General features: G+C 46.7%; 2 protein-coding genes across 2 annotated transcripts; both read left to right on the top strand.

Annotated features, from left to right (window-relative positions):
• The first annotated feature begins 282 nt into the window (after positions 1–282).
• On the top strand, positions 283–5,439 carry tubb5 (tubulin, beta 5). The gene is made up of 4 exons (XM_042106856.1): positions 283–413; positions 2,773–2,881; positions 3,212–3,322; positions 3,496–5,439. The coding sequence occupies exons 1-4, from the start codon at positions 357–359 to the stop codon at positions 4,551–4,553; spliced, it is 1,335 nt and encodes a 444-aa protein (XP_041962790.1). The 5' UTR covers positions 283–356; the 3' UTR covers positions 4,554–5,439.
• Positions 5,440–6,708: 1,269 nt separating this feature from the next.
• mdc1 (mediator of DNA damage checkpoint 1) lies at positions 6,709–19,274 on the top strand. The gene is made up of 13 exons (XM_042106857.1): positions 6,709–6,779; positions 7,341–7,491; positions 7,680–8,315; positions 8,687–8,774; positions 9,037–10,151; positions 11,057–11,119; positions 11,244–13,180; positions 13,412–15,106; positions 15,850–15,963; positions 16,449–16,631; positions 17,100–17,225; positions 17,397–17,507; positions 18,665–19,274. Exons 2-13 carry the CDS (start codon positions 7,353–7,355, stop codon positions 18,845–18,847), a joined length of 6,390 nt encoding a protein of 2,129 aa, XP_041962791.1. The 5' UTR covers positions 6,709–6,779; positions 7,341–7,352; the 3' UTR covers positions 18,848–19,274.
• The last annotated feature ends 852 nt before the right edge of the window (positions 19,275–20,126 follow it).

The raw sequence follows: 20,126 nt of genomic DNA on the forward strand, positions 1-20,126 counted from the left end.
ATAAGCCTACTTGTGCAATTATAATTTTTACAAATCATTTCTACAGTTACAAGCCGTGATACAAAACGTATGAGGCTGATTTGTCTCCATACACTTTCTGGTTATAATTTGGTGATGCAGGCATATACTGTTCTCTCACACACCTCTGATATTCTACACACCAGTTAGAAAGCCTCAACAACTGGAGGAAAGCACCAGACACGCCCATTTACTACCCTTAGCCTCGTTCTGGATTCAGTCCAGACTTATAAATCCTTTGTCCAGCCGGTGCTGCTCGTGCTCACCCAGACTGTGGCGTCTCGCTGGACTGCAGCTCTCAGGCCTACTTTGTAAAAGTTGCACATCATCTTGTAACAATGAGAGAAATCGTACACATTCAGGCTGGGCAATGTGGTAACCAGATTGGTGCCAAGGTAAGGATGGAAATGTTTAAAAAAAATATTAGATAGCCTAATATAATATCTAGTAGCCTAGTGTAATGCTATTATAGAATCAACTGCAAGTGCATTTATCAGAAGTTTCCTTTTTGTGTATTACCTCTAGGCCATTGCACGGGTAGCCTATATTGTCCTGTCCATTTAATGTCTTTTAATTGGGTGGGGTGTAGACCATTAATTGGAGGCACTCGACTGAATGAAGATTTTATAAAAGACTGACAGTTAATCCTTATGCATATTCTTACGGGCTACTGATGTTATATTTCCATTGTGTATTGTTTTTTATTGTTTCATAATTGCCTGCAACATGTAGACGCTCATTTAGGAAAAAGAAAAAGCAAGCTCCACCTAAACTTTCTTAACTAGGCTATATTTTGGATGCTGCGATGAATATTGAAATATTATCGAATGTTCAATGATTATATATTGAACAATTCAATGAAAACTATAGAGATATCCCACGATGGAGAACTTCGAATAACGGTAGGCTATTGCAGGAGATAGCTTGAATGGCGTGGTGCTTGCCTTTTAAATTATGGGCGTGACACTGCCTTTTCGACACGTCGCTGTTGTCCGCTTGTTTGGTCGAATTTTTATTGTCACTATTGTCTGGTCACACCATGCCATTGCCATAAACTCCGTTGGACAGCTGTCAGAATCATAACTGGGATTCTCGTCTGCCTGTTACTGCCCCATAGGTGGTGCAAAAGCAGACAATGGGGAAATCAGAGCGCGTGGCTAGACATTTTGTCCAAACCCATTCTTGACTAGTTGAAGATTTTTTTTTTTTATCAGATTAGTCTATTTCTTGATTACTGAATGCATAGCCTATACATTCTGAAGAAGTGGGGGTTGTAGACCTAGGCTATACTTAAAGAAGGCTGATACAAGACTCATGGGTGGGGCAATCAACTGACAAAGAAAGATACCATAACCCTTGTCGAAATTATTATTATTATAATTTTTTATTATTATTATTTATTATTAATAATGCAAGGGGGAATAAATCGGCATATCGAAAAGCTTCTTTCCAATGTCTTGCTCATTGAGGGTATAGAAAAGCGACCTTGCAAAATGCCATCTCAAGGGCTGTGTGAACATTCCATCGTTTTTTATGTAAGGTTCAAGGCATGAGAACAAATTACTTCCTCGTTTCATGGTTATGGACAGAAAAACCCCATCATTAGCCTAAAATATCTCCCCTAGAGACAATGATTTTAATGCAGTATAAACCCACTGACTGTAGGATGCTGCCTAATCAATGTCCCTCAAACATAATTAGGAATGGGGTGGGGACAGGGAGATAGAACAGCTGAGACTATGGGGGATTTGGGAACAGAATGGACAGGCATCTAGATACATTCCCCTTTGCTGAAAATAGTTTGAATCAATATTGAAACCATAGGATGTCTTTCAGTCATTAAAGTAATGTCTCTATAATCTACTGTAAAAATAATTGTTGGCTTACATGCACATTCAGTTTCCCTGAGATTATAAAATGCCTAGATTCCCATGGGTACTATTCTTTTAAAAGGTCTCCTTTTAATTTGAATGACATGTTCTAAACAGGAAGCAGCGAGGATGTAGGATGATCTGGGTGTGTCCCTGGCCATTGTCCTCATTCTTTCAAAACAATTATTTTCACATCTCCAAGAAAGCTATCTATATCCTTATATGTCTTCATCAGTCTCTCTCTCTCGTTTTGTCATGAATGAGGTCACTGTTAACTGATTTTTCTGGACAGGCCTCATTCTTTGGTCCATGCAGATTTTTTATTCAACTGAAAATTGTGTCTGGTTTTGCAAAATGTTTTGCGATTAGGTCCGGGCTTTATGGCCAGCCTCACTTAACTCTGCTTGACTGAAATTCAGGCAGCTTATCCAGATTACTCCAAATCCTCTCTTTAATTCTGCATTTCACAAGCTTCGACCATAAAATCGGTAGACATCACCACAAACATTTGTCTGGGGTGTAAGCAGAGTCTGAATTAAGTTTGCATGCTAAAACATACAATCCTCCAGGTTATTTTCAACAAATGGAGACCGCAGAAACAAAACACAAAGCTGCAGACTGTGAGCCAATGTGTCATCGTGACCAGGAATTATTTTGTCTATGCTGAGATTTTTGTAGCATTGTGTAGGGGATTTCAACAATTAAATACAAAGTCACTGAATAGCAAAAGGTATCAGATGCCTAGGAGTAAAAATGATCCTCTTATTCTTTTAGATTCATAGATAATTATCACTCAGTGTAATCACTCTACTCCTCACTGACTTGTAGGTAAATCATAACTACACTATGTCCCTCACAGAAAGTCTTATTTCCTGTCTCGTAGTTCTGGGAGGTGATCAGCGACGAACATGGGATCGACCCCACTGGCACCTATCATGGAGACAGTGACCTGCAGCTGGACCGCATCAGTGTGTACTACAATGAGGCCACAGGTACCAAACTTAAGGACTTTGCATCTCACTTGACATAAAGATACAAAATAACAATGTATACCACAATTTATATCACTTTAAAGATGTATTGACTTTTCAAATCCTGAAATGCAAACAGAGAGAAGTAGCCAGTATTTGTACAGCTAAATAGATGAAGTGAATTATTTTAATCATAAATAGAAAAGGTGGTAGGATACCTTAGCAACTGGATCATATTCTAACTGTTTGCCTTTGGACTGATGGAACACCACTAGACTAAAACTGTTCTCCTGTGTTTTGAGCTGGTGTTTTTGTTTCTTTTTTCTTTTTTTCTGTTTGCCTCTCGTGGAGGAGGTAAATATGTGCCCAGGGCCATCCTAGTTGACCTGGAGCCTGGCACCATGGACTCGGTGCGCTCAGGACCCTTTGGACAGATCTTCAGACCTGACAACTTTGTTTTTGGTAAGATACATCAAAAAGCAATTTACATTAACGTTAAATGGAAGTGCCCTGAGATGATTCGCTTGGAGTTTGCTTGGTGATCGAGTGTTGAGATCAAAAGCGATGTATGCACTACTTACTTTACATTAACTGAAATCACGTTAGTCTCAAAAGTCCACATTTGTTCTCTCCAGGTCAGAGTGGTGCCGGTAACAACTGGGCCAAGGGCCACTACACGGAAGGTGCCGAGCTGGTGGATTCGGTGCTGGATGTGGTGAGGAAAGAATCTGAGAGTTGTGACTGCCTCCAAGGCTTCCAGCTCACACACTCCCTGGGTGGTGGTACCGGTTCTGGCATGGGCACCCTACTCATCAGCAAGATCCGTGAAGAGTATCCTGACCGTATCATGAACACCTTCAGTGTTGTGCCTTCACCCAAAGTGTCTGACACAGTGGTTGAGCCCTACAACGCAACCCTGTCAGTACACCAGCTAGTTGAGAACACAGACGAGACCTACTGCATTGACAATGAGGCTCTGTATGACATCTGCTTCCGCACACTCAAGCTAACCACGCCCACTTACGGCGACCTCAATCATCTGGTATCAGCTACCATGAGTGGCGTTACAACCTGCCTGCGATTCCCTGGCCAGCTCAATGCTGACCTCCGCAAGCTCGCCGTCAACATGGTGCCCTTCCCTCGCTTGCACTTCTTCATGCCCGGCTTCGCCCCGCTGACCAGCCGTGGCAGCCAGCAGTACCGTGCCCTCACAGTGCCTGAGCTCACCCAGCAGGTGTTCGATGCCAAGAACATGATGGCAGCTTGCGACCCACGTCACGGTCGCTACCTCACCGTTGCAGCGGTCTTCCGTGGCAGAATGTCCATGAAGGAGGTGGACGAGCAGATGCTCAATGTCCAGAACAAGAATAGCAGCTACTTTGTGGAGTGGATTCCAAATAACGTCAAAACAGCTGTCTGCGACATCCCCCCAAGAGGACTCAAGATGGCAGTCACCTTCATTGGCAACAGCACAGCCATCCAGGAGCTGTTCAAGCGCATCTCGGAGCAGTTCACCGCCATGTTCCGCCGCAAGGCCTTCTTGCACTGGTACACTGGAGAGGGGATGGATGAGATGGAGTTCACCGAGGCCGAGAGCAACATGAACGACCTGGTGTCCGAGTACCAGCAGTACCAGGATGCCACAGCTGAGGAAGAGGGAGAGTTCGATGAGGATGCTGAGCAGGATGCCTAAGCAGCCAGAGAAAGTTTAGTCAAGAATTAGTTGATGTGGGGGATGGGGGGGTTATGTCGTAGGAAAACCTGTATGGAAGAAGTCAGCAGTTGTATCAGGTAACTAGTATTAGAAAAAAAAGCGGCCAAAAGAATCAGATCAGAGCCTATAGATTAAATGTTGAAGTGAAAAGATCTTTTCACCATAAAATCAACATGCCAAATGTGTGTTTAGTTTTATGTTTCATTACTCTCTCATTGTCATTCTCCGATTAATTTCTTTAAAAAAAACAAACTGAACAGGAACAGAAAATGGTCTAGTCCCAACGTATTCCTACTGGCCTGGTTTCATAAGGTCGACTTTGATTTGAGAGGGATTGTGTGAGGACACAATCAATGCCTAAATAATTGAAGGGGAAAAACCTAGTGACCAGAAGAATCGGTACTGTTGCAGTGGGAGAATAAGCACTTTTATCTTGCTGTGCTCTGTCTGTTTTTACATCCACTTTGCTTTACTCAAAGGCAGATAAAGTGCTGAAATGATATAGAATGGAAACAACTGGAAATGTGTTCATCTATTCTTTCCCATTTTTAGAATTGTCTTTTTTAATCTTACCTTGTGTTGCACTACAAGTAGACCTAACTGGCACAGAGGAGTCGGTGCTGCTTGCAGGGATGGCATTTCAGTGAGTTCCTTTTCCATGAGGACAACAGCAATGATTAGTCAGACATTTTACTGGAAGCACTGGGGGAGTTGGGTAGTGGGGGGTAGAATGATGTAGAGTGGAGAAGCCTCTCTTGGACGCCAACCAACGTCTTTCGGAGGAGCACAATGAAAATCTCATTGACCCAGGACTGAATGATGAGGGGGAGGATAAGGCTGGTACTGTTTGAATGTCTATGGCTCCAATGACAAATGTGCAAAGGTTAGTTGAGGAATTGAAGTGTTCAGAGGACTGAGATTAAGAAATGTGAACTTGCTTTATTTCTTTTCATCCATGTCCCCAAACAACTTTGAGAGTGTGTGTGCGTGTGTTTAATTTCTTCTCATCTCAATGTATTGTTTTTATTTCATATTGAAAAGTACTGAGGGAGATAATAAAAAATAAAACTGAACATTGTTCAAACATTGTTGTAGATATTTGAATTCTGTGGAACTAAGCATGAGTGAAGAGGTTGATTGCAATATATAGCTTAAGTTAAGGCCACTGTTAAAATATAAAACAATGACAACTTGGCCTACACAATTTAATAGAATATAACAAAATAGTCTGTCAGTTATTGCAATACTACTAGCCATGCTGTTATACATTTCAATATCAATATCATAGGCCTATAGGGGGCATATAGCAAGGAGGGTGTAGCTACTCTGGTACTGAGGTCCCATTATATCTTTGCATGTGTCCTGGCGTGTAGGCTATCATATTAGTCTACTGTACATGCACAACATTCTAAAGTTCAGATATGCTAGATGTCTTTGCTTTATTAAATTAGCCTACCTGTGCAAGCAATGTCAGGGCCAAGGGTGTAGTGGAGGCTAAACGCGAGTAAACGCAGTTTATCCACCTCTTATTAGAGTTTATCCACCTCCCAAAATAATTTATTCACCAATTGAACTTTTAACATTCAAAAATCACACAGTATTATCCACATTCACAATATGTACACTCATCAACATTCTAGTGTCCATTGGTATTATCCCCCTGGTATTATTATAAACATTGGACAATAACCTCCACCATCTGATACCGCAAGGCGCAGCTTAACACAGAATTTATAGTTTACCCACCTCTTATTTTACCACTACACCCCTGGTCAAGGCTGTCAGAAACCTTTTCAGGTGAGTTTGTTCGAGCCAAAAATGCAAAATATGTTATAGGCCTAGCTTAACATTTGTTTACAATCATACAACAGGTCCAGTCGAACTATTCATTAATATCTGACTGAAAATGCAAAAGGACGCCTAATTGGTAGATGGGAAATACGCCCCTTGTTTTCAAGCGTTGGCGCGGGGGGTAAATTTCAGGACTAAACAGTGCAGGTTACTTGCATATAGCCAATTAATGCTCAGATTGACACAAATGACATTTTCATTAACCAATAATATTTCGCAAAAGAATTACTGGCATTTACTCCAGCCAATTGATTTTTTCAGTAGGCGGAGAAAATACCGGAAACGAACGGCCAGCTTCCAGCATTCTTTTCCCTGGTATCTTCGCAACGGTGAAATGAAAGAAGTTTACTGAAGGTATTGGTAATATTTGTAAATGTTTGCATGGATATATTTCTTATCTAGTAGACACTAAAATGCCTCGGTGAATTACGTCGTTGTATAGTGCACAACGTACTGTAAGATTAGCTTGCTGGTTTATTTACACAATAAGTTCTAGGGCATGCCAAGCAGCAAGCAGCAGCCTCCTTGAGACAACCAGCTAACGTTTGTTGTAATGTTAGCCTTTTGATATATTTACTATCCACACAATGTATTACAAGCAAGCCACAGGGACGTGTTGTAACACTAACGCTATGTTGTTAGTTGCTAGACAGGCTGTATTAGTTAAGCTTAGAGCTAACTTTAAGTTGTTATCGATAACTTATCTTAATCATAATTAAAGCCATATTAGACTTTGAAATTAGCCAAAAAGAAAATATGGCCATGTAGGTTCAGGTCTTTACAGATGAACCTAACTGTCCTGTGAAATGTGCACTAGCTGAAATAACTTCTATCTTACTGATATCAAAGACTATAGAAGTTTTGTGACCGGCTTAATTTTTTTGCGACCTTTGCCATTCGTTCCGTTTATTGTAGTGCAGTGGAAAGATGGATGCAACACAAGTGGTTCAGGATTTCCCGTTTGATGATGATGAAGAAGAGCAAGAGGATGACAGTGCTGACGAGGAGGAAGCACAGCCAGTGGCTAAACTGAAAGTTTTCAAGAATGTGCATGTCCCAGAGACTGGTGAGTCATTTGTTTTTCAGAGCACACCTGTTACCTTTTTCATGGAAGTGGTTCGTGTGTAGAAAGGATCTATCCAGCTGGGAGTTAATTAGCTGCCTGACACTGTCCTATATTCTACCTAATGTTGTGTGAAGTGTTTCTGGTCTGACTCTCTTCTTACTCGCTTTTACCTTCCCTTTTCTTTTTAGAGTTGCTTCTTTACCCAGGAGAGAATATTTTGGGCCGTGATGCTACTTTCTGCACAGTGCCCTTACCTGCCTCGTCAATGTCAAAGCGCCACGCCACCATTTCCATCTCTGTGTTCCGCTCGAACGGACAGCATGCCAGTGGAGCCATAGAAGCCCTCATCTGGGACATGGGCAGCCTGAATGGCACCAGGAAAGGCCGCTTGAAGCTAACACCCCACGTGCGCTATGCCCTGAGCGAGGGGGATAAAGTGACTCTAGCCGATCTGCCTTGCCAGTATGCCCCTGTCGGGACAGCTGAGGGAGAGACTGGCAAGGGTAGAGCGAGGACACCAGACTGCCTTGGTGGAGAGAGGGGTGAGCAGACACTCGTGCCTCAGGGGGACTGCTACAAAGTGAATCTGAGGACAGAGACGCACACAGAGGCTGTCAGAGCAGTGGAGAGGGCAGCCAATGGGGAGAGGGGGTTTCTGACACCCAGCAGTGGGCAGCATGGGGATGCCAAACCGAGAGGCAGCCATGGCATGTCGGCCAGGCTGGAGCAGAAGGACCAAAGTCCTGCCCCCCTGGTCACTGCATCTGACTCAGAGTCTGATGGAGAGCGAGAGGGATGGAGGCCAAGAGCAACCAAAACTTTAGGTAAACATGCTGTATCTGTTTACACAAATATGCTGATATAGATGCATTGCATATCCGTAAACCACAACATCTTTCAGTATTGTGTTTTTTTCTGATGTGCAGACTATTTGTTTTGGTTCAGGTTTATTGTTTTGCAACATGGTACATAAAGCACATGCATTGTGTAATGTTCTGAATGAGAAATTACATGGCTTGCAAAGCAAACATAATGTAATTTGCTTACAGTATATAAAACATATTGTGAGTGTGATAGATAATGGGATATTGAATGCATGAGATGACCCCCTGGGCTTCATAAGCAGAAAATATCCCATGGGCATTGTTATTAGGGCTGGAATATATATAAATAAATCCAATCTCTTTTCCTATAGTGTCTTCAGATTCAGACTCTCCAAGGATGCCTCAGCCCACTTGTTCAACATTCCAGAGTCCGTCAGGCACTTCTTACATACCAGAGAGGTATAGCTGGGGTTTCTCATTCCATTTTAAATCGTAATAAAAGGCTTATTCATCTGTATTATATTATCCATATTGTCATGCACATGAAAAGCTACTTACCATCTACAATTTATAGTATGATTTGAGAACAAATCCTTGCCAGAATCTTAAGATAACATTTAGCTTATCCTTGTCCTCACATTAGTTTTTTGACCACTGCTTGAGGTTGTATTTGTGTAACTAGCGTGTTATGTAACTGAGTTTTGCTGGTGGCTTTGCACAGCCCCTCTTCCTCAGTGAGGGGAAGAGTGAACGAGACCGTGAGCTCAGGAGGATCCATCTGGACTGACAGGAGCACTGAGGCGGCGCTGAACAAGCCCAGGCCAGACCCCCTGGAGTTTAACATGGACAGTGACACTGATGTGGAAGGAGCTGAGGAGAAGGGGGAGGTGGAGGGGAGGAGCTCACCGCACGCTGCAAATGGAGAGGCAAGTGCGGATCTGGTGGCGGGGGCATCCGCCGGACCTGCCACCAAGCATCCGGATTATCATATAGACCGTAATACTGATGTCGAGGGAGATGACCATGAGGTGTCGGACATTAATTCCACAAAGGCTTCAGTCTGTGAAGTTGGGGAGAATGTATCCAGTCCTGCAGCTGTTGCTGCCGCTGCCACAGCAGCCCCATCAGACTTTCACCTGGAGAGTGACACAGATGTGGAGGATGAAGATGAGGTTGGCCAGACTGTGCAGATGGCCCCTCCACCGGCACACACAGCCCCAGGCACTGATGTGACCGAATCCATGCCAGCGAACGCGGCCTCGGCAGAATTTCATATGGACAGTGACACAGACGTGGAGGAGGAGGGGGATGACCAGGCAGATGTTACACAAGCAGATGTCAGCACCGCAGCTTCCACTGCAGCTCAGGACAAACCAGAGGAGCCTCAGTCCCACAGTGCCTCGGACACCACAGATGACGACGACCCATTCAAGTCGGGCAGCAGCAGCAAAAACACAGAGGCCTGTGCCGGCCAACAGCCTATATCTGCGGCCGCCTTGGAAATCCAGTCTGACAGTGACACCGACGTGGAGGATGAGAGCGCGGGGCAGCAAGCGGCCCCCTCTGCACCCCTGGGCTCCCCGCGTCCCTCTGGACTCCAGCCCACTGCTGAGGCGGCCCCTGGGGCTCCAGAGTCCACAGCTGATGTGGAGGAGGGCACCGGTGGGGGCAAACAGCCGGCATCGCCTCCAGCTGTGACGCCAGCCAAGCCAGATGATTTCAACATGGACAGCGACACGGATATGGAGGAGGAGCTCCAAGAGGACACTAGACCCAGGAAGCCTGGTGAGAGGGCCTCTGCTGCAGTACTCCAGTCCTCAACCCCTATGGGAGCAGGTGGGATTACACGCATTGATATAGTTCATTTCTATATAAACCACAACCAACACAATACCATATAATACAATACATTGAAGAGGTTTTGGAAGATTTTAAAAACGTTATTTATTTAACCCTTGTGTTATCCTCAAGTCTTACCGACACTCTTTATCCTTGGGGTCAATTTGACCCCAGCTAAATAAACCCTCAGAAAATGATTATAATTAATATTGTTACCCAGTTTTTTTGTGACGGGTACTTAACAAGAGTGTAATAACCACCATCAAAAGCCCTACAAAACAATCCCACCCCCCCACACCCCTTTATGAACCTTGGAACCCTGGCTGGCAAAACACTGGCCCATCCAGTGTCAGCAGCCCAAAGGCTTGCTGTTGCTTCCCCTTTTGACTTATACAGTCCTGCCAAAATGACTTATATGTACTTGTGTATATGTAATAATGATAATAACAATATGTTCTCATACTATTCAAATAATAATATTCATAATGTGTCAAATATTCATGTATCCTATGTTTCATACAGCTGGGGTCAAACTGACCCCAAGGAACATCAATGTACAAAATATTTGTACAGGACATTGAAAACAAATTATTGTACAAATTTCATGCTAACTCTGTTGTACCCTTCAATTGAGGAAAAGTCATGAAACATGAAGTAAAAAAAAAAAGTGAACCATATATTTTATGATGTTAAACGTTGCTTAGGGTCAAATTGACCCCAAGGATAACATGAGGGTTAAGATGAAAACTCTTTAGGGGGCCTTTAATGAAGTGTTGTTGCATTCATACATTATGAAATTGTCAAAGCTAGAGTGTTAGCAGTGTCTTATGTAATTATTTGTTATCTAAATACTGCCAACATTCCAATCACTGTTTGTTGTTTTGTTTTTCTTTATTTGCCAGCAGGGCTGCGACTAGAAGAGATGGAGACTCAGCTCTTCCTCAGTCCAGCAGATCATTTTGCGCGTATGTCAAGTCTCTCACTTAAATCTGTGACATGGCTGCCCAATAGTTCTGTGATGTCTCTGTGTGTACGTTCTCTCATCTGATATGATTGGCTAATGATCCACTCCCCTTTCTTCCTGCTTAGGCCCTGTAGGCCTTCCACCCTTCAACCCAGCGACGTCGTCTGATGATGACTTTGTCCCAGAAACCCAGTCCTTTGTGGCCGAGCGTCATGGTGGCGGTGCTCCTCCCGGGCTGAGCGCCCTTGACGAGACGGCTCTGGAGGAGGAGACCCAGCTGTTCTGCGTAGGCGGCGTCACGGAGCGGTCGGCACAGCTCCAGCTCAGCCTGTCGGACAGCAGTCGCCTGCAGCAGCAGCTGGCCACCGAGGCCACGCAGGCGTACGCCCTCCCCGAGATCAGGGACTCGGACTCGGACGGGGACTCGGACCTGGATGCAACCCAGGACTACGGAGCTCTGCAGGCCACGCAAGCCTACGCTGCAGAGCCAGTGAGAGACGAGGAAGACGGCCATGTGGACAGCGCCACGGCTGAAACCCAGGCCTTCTTCATAACCGCGCCAAGGAGCACCGACATTGCGGTTGGCCTTGCTGAAGCCACGCCCCTGCCCCAGAGGGAGGTGCTGAAGGAGGTGGCAGGACCAGGGGAGGAGGAGGAGGAGGAGGCCACCCAGCTGACGGAGTTAGACACCTTCTCCCATATCTCCACCGCCGACACGGTTATCCTCCCACGCAGCCAGAGGCTGGGAGGTGAAGAGGCTGGAAGAATGTCTGATGTGACTCCCACAGACTTGGTAGCTAGTGCCACCGCCCATGAATCCAAGCAGGCAAACATCCCTGCTGCGGAGATCTACAGGGACAGTGACACAGATGTGGAGGAGGAGAAAGATGGCGGCTTGAAGGAGTCACGGCCCACGACTGCCCAGATCAAGGCCGAGGAACTTCAGCTCCACAACGATTCAGATTCAGCAGACACCGGTGATGATGACCCATTCAAGCCAGGCACGAGCGCAACCACTGTGACCTCCACAGGTGGCCAGGCATCACACACCACTGCTAGTGTCTCCTGCTCTGAAACCCAACCCATGTCTGCCTTAAATGATGATGATGAGGAGGAGGTGGAGGAGGAAGAACCAAAGGTAGCACCATCTAGAAGAAAAAGCAGGGCTCGTAGAGGACAAGGACGTCATGATGGCCAACCTTCCGAGACACTTCTCATTGCTGAAACCCAGCCAGTCAGCATGAACGATGATGATGATGGTGATGCTGAAGAGGAAGCATCAAAACCCGCATCCCCCAAACGAAGTGAGAGGACACGCAGAGGGAAGAGGAGGCCTGTTGGAGATGAGGTTGAGTCTGCTGAGGCCGCCTTCAGCTCCTGCCTCCTCTCTACTGCTCAAACTCAGCCAATGGCCAATGTGGATGAGGAAGACGAAGAGGAGGAGGAGGAAGCAAAGCCTGTCGGCCCCAGAAGGAGAGGAAGAACGCATGGAGGGAGAGGGGCCCAGGTGGAGGACGGGCCGGAGGTCACTGAGACTCTGGTCAACTCTGACCTCGCTGTGATCGAAACTCAGCCCGTGTCTGCTGTTGGTGATGAAAATGGTCAAGACAAGGGAGAGCAGGGACCTGCTTCCCCCAAAAGGAGAGGGAGGGCACGCAGAGGTAAGGGGAAGCAGGAGGAAGACGAGAGCAAGCCTGCTGAGATGCCTTCAAGCACCTGTCTGACCACTGCAGAAACGCAGCCCATGGCTGCATGTGAGGAGGAGGAGGAAGAGGATACACAGGCAGCCCCTTCCACATCCAGAGCGAAGACACGTGGAGCAGGGAAAGAGCCCGTCACCACAAGAAGCACCAGAGGCAGAGGGAAAGTAGAGGGGGAAGAGAGAGAGGGAGAAGAGGTGGAGGAGGGGACGAGTGTGGAGTCGAGGAGGCAGACCAGGGGCAAGACTCCTGCAGTGAAGAGAGGAGGACGGAGGAGAGGAGAGGGGGCTGGAGAGGAAGAGGAGGAGGCCGAAGAAAAGCCTGTGCAGGAGGTCAGGAGGGGTCGAGGGAGGAAGAGTGTGGTGCAGCAGAGAGAAGAGCAAGAGGAGCGAGAGAGGCTGGAGAGAGTGAAAGACCAGCAGGAGAAAGAGAAAATAGAAAGGGAGCAAAAAGAACAGGAAGAAAAACTTGAAAGAGAAGAGAAGGAAAGGCAGGAAAAAGAAAGGTTAGAGAGAGAAAGAAGAGAAGAGAGGGAGAGGCTGGAAAAAGAAAGGAAAGAAAAGGAGGAAAGGGAGAAAAAGGACAAAGAAGAGAATGAAAGAAAAGAACAAGAGGAGAAAAACAGGTTGGAGAAAGAAAGACTTGAAAAGGAAAGACAACAAAAAGAGAAAAGAGAAAGAATAGAGAAAGAGAGAAAAGAAGCTGAGGAGAGAGAAAGGCAGGAGAAGGAGAGGCTGGAAAAAGAGAAAGAGGAAAGAGAAAGAATAGAGAGGGAGCAGAGAGAGAAAGAAGAGAGGGAGAGAAAAGAGCAAGAGGAGAAAGAAAGGCTAGAGAGGGAAAGACTTGAAAAGAAAAGACAAGAAAAAGAAGAAAGGGAAAGATTGGAGAGGGAGAAGAGAGAGAAGGAACAGAGAGAGAGAAAAGAGGCTGAGGAGAAAGAGAGGCTGGAGAAGGAGAGGCTTGAAAAAGAAAGACAAGAAAAAGAAGAAAAGGAAAAAGTAGAGAGGGAGAGAAGAGAGAAAGAAGAGAAGGAAAGAAAAGAGGCTGAGGAGAGAGAACGATTGGAGAAGGAGAGACTTGAAAAAGAAAGAAAAGAAGCAGAGGAAGAGGAGAGACTGCAGAAGGAGAAGAGGAAAAAGGAAGAGAGAGAGCAAGAGAAGAGAGAAACCAGTGACCCTAAAATGGAGAAACCAGAGAGTGATGATAAACCCCAGACGTCCACACGAGGGAGGCGAGCAGCCTCCAGACGTGCCGCTCCAGCTCCCCCCAGTGGACAGGAGGAGCCGGTGCTGCCCAGTGATGACTGCCCTGCCCGAAGGACACGCTCTCGCTCCAGCTCCTCCAACTCCGTCAGCTCAGAGAGATCCACGTCCAGCGTGCGCAGCAGCGCCAGCAGGCAGGGGGCGCCAGAGCCACACGCTTCCTCCAGGCGCTCCTCCAGACGAGCCTCCAGAGCTCCCCCTGCTGGAGAACAGACGCCAGCACTGGAGGATGGCTCGAGTGAGTCACAGTGTGGAAGAAGATCTCGAAGGCCATCTACCTCTAGTAACTCGGTGTGCTCTGAAGTGACCGAAGCAGCCAGTGTGGCCAGTCAGAGTAAGGGCCGAGGGAGAGGAAGAGGGAGGAAGAGTGTGAAGGGGAAAGACCCAGGCCCAGTGGCAGAGCCTGAACCAGCACCATCAGAGACTCAAGGCACCGAACCTTCGGCCACCAAGACCTCGGGACGAGGCCGCAGAGGCCGCAAGTCAGGGGCTGGAGACGAGGCGACCGTTGGCGTGTCCGCCCAGGCCGACGATGAGGATAAGCCTGCTGAGGAGGAAGCTGGTCCTGCCCCACGGGGTCGAAGGGGAGCCATCGCACCCAAGCCAGACTCCGTCCCTCAGAAAGCCACCGGCCGGGGTCGAGGTAGGGGTCGGAAGGCCGGCCTGTCCAGCCAGAGCACCTCAGCCGAGGAGGACAGCGAAAGCGCCGACGTCGCGAGCGCCGATGTTTCTGCGCCGGCCAGTCAAGACAGAGGGAAGAAGAGGAGTCACGATGAAGAGTTGGAGGAACTTGACGAGACTGAGGAGGTTCGATTCAAGATTCCTCGCTCGAAGGGGAAGGTGCCAAAGGGACACAGGAAAGCGGAGAGTGAGGACGCCGCTGGAGGAGCGGAGCTGGACAGGACAGACGAGGAGACGGCCCCTGGTCCAGCAGAGAGGAAGGGAAGAGGCCGTCCGTCTGTGGCGCAGAAGAAGAAAGAGGTGAAGAAGGAAGTGGAGGAGAGCGAGGAGGCAGCAGCAGCTGAGGTAATCTATCTCTCTTTCTCTCTCTCTCTCTCTCTCTTGTTTCCTCTCCTATTCACACCTAAACTTATCCCTCCCTCCCTCCCTCCCTTCTCTCGTGTCTCAGTCCATATTTCTCCTCCCCCCATCTCAGTCCCTCCCTACACTTCACACTGCCCTGTACATATTCTCTATCCTGCTCCCTCTCTTCTCCCTGTCTGTCCATCTCTCTTCCTCCTCCCTCCCTCCCTCCATCCCTCCCTCCTCCTCCTCCTCTGTCTCTCACAGTCGGGTCGTTTCCCCTGCGGAGCGCTGACTCAGCCTCTCCATTGAAATGAGCTGTCTGTGCTGGCTGTGAAGGGAGGTAGAGCTTAGAGCCCCCTGTCAGTGGCCCTGGCCTTTAGTGACCACACTGTCACTTTCAGCCCCTCTCTCTTTCTCTCTCACTCTCTCTCTCTCTCATTCATTTCAGCCTGAGGTTCTCTCAAGATGCTGTGTGTGCTACTTAAATAAATAGATAGATAGATAGATACTTTATTGATCCCCAGGGGAAATTTAAATGACCAAATCTGACACCATATCTGTCTCCGTACTGCTCTCTTCCTAAATGACCACTTCTGACGTCATCCTCTCTCATCTCTCTCTTTTATTGCTGTGTCCTTCTCACTCTCTTCCTAAATGACCACTCCTGGGCACTTAACTCTCCATCTCTGTTTCCTCTCCTGCTCTCTCTCTCTCCTCTTCTCCTCCTGTATGTCTCCTCTCAGCCTGACGAGTCCTCAGCCAAGGGATCCAGGAAGCGCGGTGCAGCCGCTGCTGAGTCGCCCACCCCAACCAAATCCGCCCGCCGCTCCGTGGGCACCTCGCGCCAGGCACACAAGGTAAGCACCACACACACACACACACACACACACACACATAAACACACACACACACACACAAACACACACATAAACACACACACACACACACACACAAACACACGCACACATACAGTAAACACACACACACACACACACACACACACATAAACACACACACTCTTTTTCTCAACACAGTCACATACACTTACACTCATATACACTCACACAGAACGGTACGGAATCATTTCCATATAAAACACACTAACACCGTAATTCACACTCGTTCCAATACGCGTATGGCTATGATGGGGTTTACTGTGCTAAGATGCAGTTCTTCACCCTGTTCACCCTGCCATTTTCATGTAACACTGAGGATGTGCATAATCTCTGATCTAATTTTAGCTATCAGAAGCTAAACAAACACACACACACACACACACACACACACACACACACACACACACAGCTGATACCCCCCCCCCTCCCCTCTCTCTCTGGCCCAGGTGCTGTTCACTGGGGTGTCTGATGAGGCGGCGGAGGCTGTGGTGGCCCGGCTAGGGGGCAGCATGGCCAAAGGTGTGAGCGACATGACGCACCTGGTCACCGATGCGGTGCGACGGACTGTCAAGTTCATGTGTGCAGTGGCCAGAGGGGTGCCTATCGTCACACCCGATTGGCTGAAAAAGGTAGGGTCACAGCATGCATCACAGACCGCCTCAAAGAACTCAGCTGGAACGCAAGGCAAACAAAATGACAGAGGACTGGTGTAGAGTGTACAAACTAGGAGTGCATTTGTTGTAGATGTTGGAATTACCATCTGTGTCGCCTTCTCTTTTTTGCGCAATCGATACTAATTGAAGTCTTGCTGCCACCATACCCAAGCAGACTATTTACCCCTTTATGTAACGTCAATTACTCTCTGTGTTGGTGTTGTTGGGTGAATAATGTTTTTTTTACATATTGATTACAAATGGATCGTTTCCTCACTATGTATTGTAGTGAGGAACATGTTTGCACATTTTTTTAAAAGCATAACTATGCCTCCTGTTGTATCTGTATCTTTACTCTTTACTGTCATATATAGACACAGTCACTACAAGTGTGCAGCGCATCTTTTTGCAGTCTTTGTGAATGTCCCTCTGCTTGTGTTGCAGTGTGGGAGGGCTGGGAGCTTTCTGCCTGCTGATGAGTTTCTGGTGAAGGACGCGGAGCAGGAGAGGAAGTTTAACTTCCGTCTGCAGGAGTCCCTGAGTGTGGCCAGCAGCCAGCCCCTCCTACAGGTCTCACCTCCCTTACCGTCTCATCTAGGAACATTTCATCCACTGGAGTCTATCCAGTGGATGAAATCTTCATCTTCATCCACTAGTGTGTTCTCTACGGTTCTCTACAAGCAAAGAAACAAACAAACAGCTTTGCCGTTTTCTCTTTGTCACTCTTTGGTTCCATGTCAGGGTTATGAGATTCATGTCACACGGTCAGTGAAGCCTGAGCCGGCACAGATGAAGGACATCATCGTCAGCTGTGGGGCTCGCTACCTTCCCAAGATGCCCTCTGTCAACAAGGTAACTTTGTCTAACCCCTACATCAGTACATCAGCTCACTGTTTACAAACTTGAGGTGATCTGTTTTATGCACTCTCTCTCTTTCTCTGACACTCTCACCTGTTCTCCACATTTATCACTGTTCTGTTCAGAGATTGTGTCCCACATTTGTTTTGTTTATCTGCGGTGTCTAGTGTGTTCAGCTACAGGAAGATAAGTGGCTCTCTCTGTTTCACATTGAGACCGATTTGGGTGGAAGATTTTCACGACACATCTAAATAGCAGCTGTTACTGCCTCATTCAAGATTAATGTTAAGTTTCCATTTAAAAAAAAAAAATGTTTTGGGCTTTTATGCCTTTTTAATGCGACAGGATAGTGGAGAGTGACAGGAAGTGAGTGGGAGAGGGCGGTGTACGGGGCGGTAATCGAACCCGGGTCGCCGGCGTACGGTGCAGGTGTGCCAGCCAGTTGCGTCACGGCTGGGGCCAAGTTTCCATTTTTCATGTGTTATTGAATTCCAGTCCTGTGGGGTGACAGATGGAACACTGATACATCAGGCCTATGGCTTGGCTATGGTATTGAGAAGGACACAGGCGAAAGAGATCAACCATGGAAATAAAATAATGGAATGCACATTCCTGTTCAGCAACATGTGGAAGGGCGTGTTTGTTCGAGATTGTTCGATTTCTTCATGGCAATTATGTGTAGTGATTCCTCAGGAAGTGTAGTCATTTGATTATTGTAGCATTAAATGGTATCTTTGGGAGAAGTGTTATTGATTGAGGCTGTGCACATAAATGTATGCTCATTATGAAGTCCTACAGGATGTGTGGTGTTCTATGACCACAGTGAATGCATAATAAGCATGTATTTTCAGATATAGACTGGAAATGACTATTTACATGACCGTTTTACGCTACGAGTGTACCAGTTTTGTAGCCCTGAAAACAGCAACATTAAAGTTGATCGCTTATTTTACCATCCATGTTTACATCTCAGGTTGGCTCCATGTTTTGATAACTTTCCCTTTCAGGTTGGTCACAGAGCAAACTGTTGCAGTGAATGTGGATGTCTCTTCTGTGCTGTATTGTCCCTGTAATTCTCTGGCCTGAGTCTCGGTGCCATTGCAGTGTCCTGTAAAGATGTTAAAGCTCTGGCCTGCCTCTCTCCTCTGCAGCCCCAGACAGTGGTGGTGTCGTGTGCAGAGGACGCCGCGCTCTGCTCGTCAGCCGTGGCGGCGTCCATCCCCGTGGTCAGCTCCGAGTTCCTCCTGACGGGCATCCTCCAACAGCAGGCCGACGTGCTCGCCCACGCCCTCACCATCGCCCAGGCCCCTGCTCGGGGCAGGAAGAAGACATGATGCCCATCTCAGAGACCGACGAGCCGGTGCTGGGTCCACTGCCAGGGCAGAGCAGCTCGTGGTGGACGTGAGTAAGAGATGGCCACCACATCACCCTCCCTGGTCCTCAGAGAAGAGGGGATCATTCCTGGACCTGGTCTGTTCTGGTGTGTTTGCCTGCTTTCAGTGGGTTCTGCATCAGAGTCTGTTCTGCTTGGACCTCTTCACTGTTCACTTTGATCTGTGTCATTCATCCAAATGACATATAGTCTGGAGGGTTTTTAATCATTGAATATCCTGTTGCTAATGGACTTAAAACTGTGTTTTATAGACACAAATTCAGATGAAATTGTTGTTGTAATAAATAATATGTGTTAGTGTCCTTATATAAACCTGTAATGCCTTCAACAAATGGCCATGTGTCAATTAAACATTTTTATTTTGCAGATTTACTGTGTGATCTTGTGCTCACTACCAACAGTACACAAGTCATATGGGAAGAGGTAGGATGTTAGTTTTTATCGGTGACTCGGTTGGATCAGGAGCACTTAATACGGTTCCTCTCAGTAATTCTCCTCTGGTAGTACTTATCAGATGTGACACACACACACACACACACACACACACACACACACACACACTCTGGTAGTACTTATCAGATGTGACAGAAGTAAACCCCCTGCACATCTTCACTTTGTTGTTTGCTGGCGTCAGCAGTGGGGGGCTTAAAGCCAATCCGCCATGTTTATCTATGTCATAATATCTTTGCTGGAGGGAACGCCTGTGCACAAAAATTCAAGACTAATTTTAGTCACTTGGCTGTCTCATTGTGAACTTGTTGTGATAACTTAAGTGATTATAATTCAATTGAAGATCACTGTTGCTGATTGCCATCTTAATTGGACTGCAAAGTAGCCCTTGGACACACAAGGTTCAGTTTTTCTGTTTTCTCTCCTGTCTGCTTAGCCGCCTGCTCATCTGTGCTTTTGGTGTAACTTTAAAAAGCTCTGTTCAGAGACATTTTAAGTAGTCAGGTATTCATTAGACCACTTTAGAGAATTGATTCCCCACTGTTTAGTCTATGCCACTCTTGCTGTTTGGGCTCAGAGATAGCATCGGCATGTGTGTAGGCACTTTACTTTCTCCTTGCCCTTTCACTGGCCACCACGTTCAGAGTATACACTATTATAAAAAATGCATACGCTTAATATTTTTTGCATTAGCATGCATGTTGCTCTACTCTTCCTGTTATAATGTCATTGTGCAATATTACTCTTCCTTTACACATTAGGAAAGCATA

Source organism: Alosa sapidissima, chromosome 10, assembly GCF_018492685.1.
Source record: "Alosa sapidissima isolate fAloSap1 chromosome 10, fAloSap1.pri, whole genome shotgun sequence".
Taxonomy (NCBI): Eukaryota; Metazoa; Chordata; class Actinopteri; order Clupeiformes; family Clupeidae; genus Alosa; species Alosa sapidissima.

Excerpts from the sequence above, each read along its gene's own strand:
- mdc1 (XM_042106857.1), top strand. The coding sequence starts at position 7,353 with ATGGATGCAACACAAGTGGTTCAGGATTTCCCGTTTGATGATGATGAA. Across the intron at positions 7,492-7,679 it reads TGTGCATGTCCCAGAGACTG|AGTTGCTTCTTTACCCAGGA; the intron begins GTGAGTCATTTG and ends TTTTCTTTTTAG. Across the intron at positions 15,107-15,849 it reads AGGAGGCAGCAGCAGCTGAG|CCTGACGAGTCCTCAGCCAA; the intron begins GTAATCTATCTC and ends GTCTCCTCTCAG.
- tubb5 (XM_042106856.1), top strand. The coding sequence starts at position 357 with ATGAGAGAAATCGTACACATTCAGGCTGGGCAATGTGGTAACCAGATT. Across the intron at positions 2,882-3,211 it reads GTACTACAATGAGGCCACAG|GAGGTAAATATGTGCCCAGG; the intron begins GTACCAAACTTA and ends CCTCTCGTGGAG. Across the intron at positions 3,323-3,495 it reads ACCTGACAACTTTGTTTTTG|GTCAGAGTGGTGCCGGTAAC; the intron begins GTAAGATACATC and ends TGTTCTCTCCAG.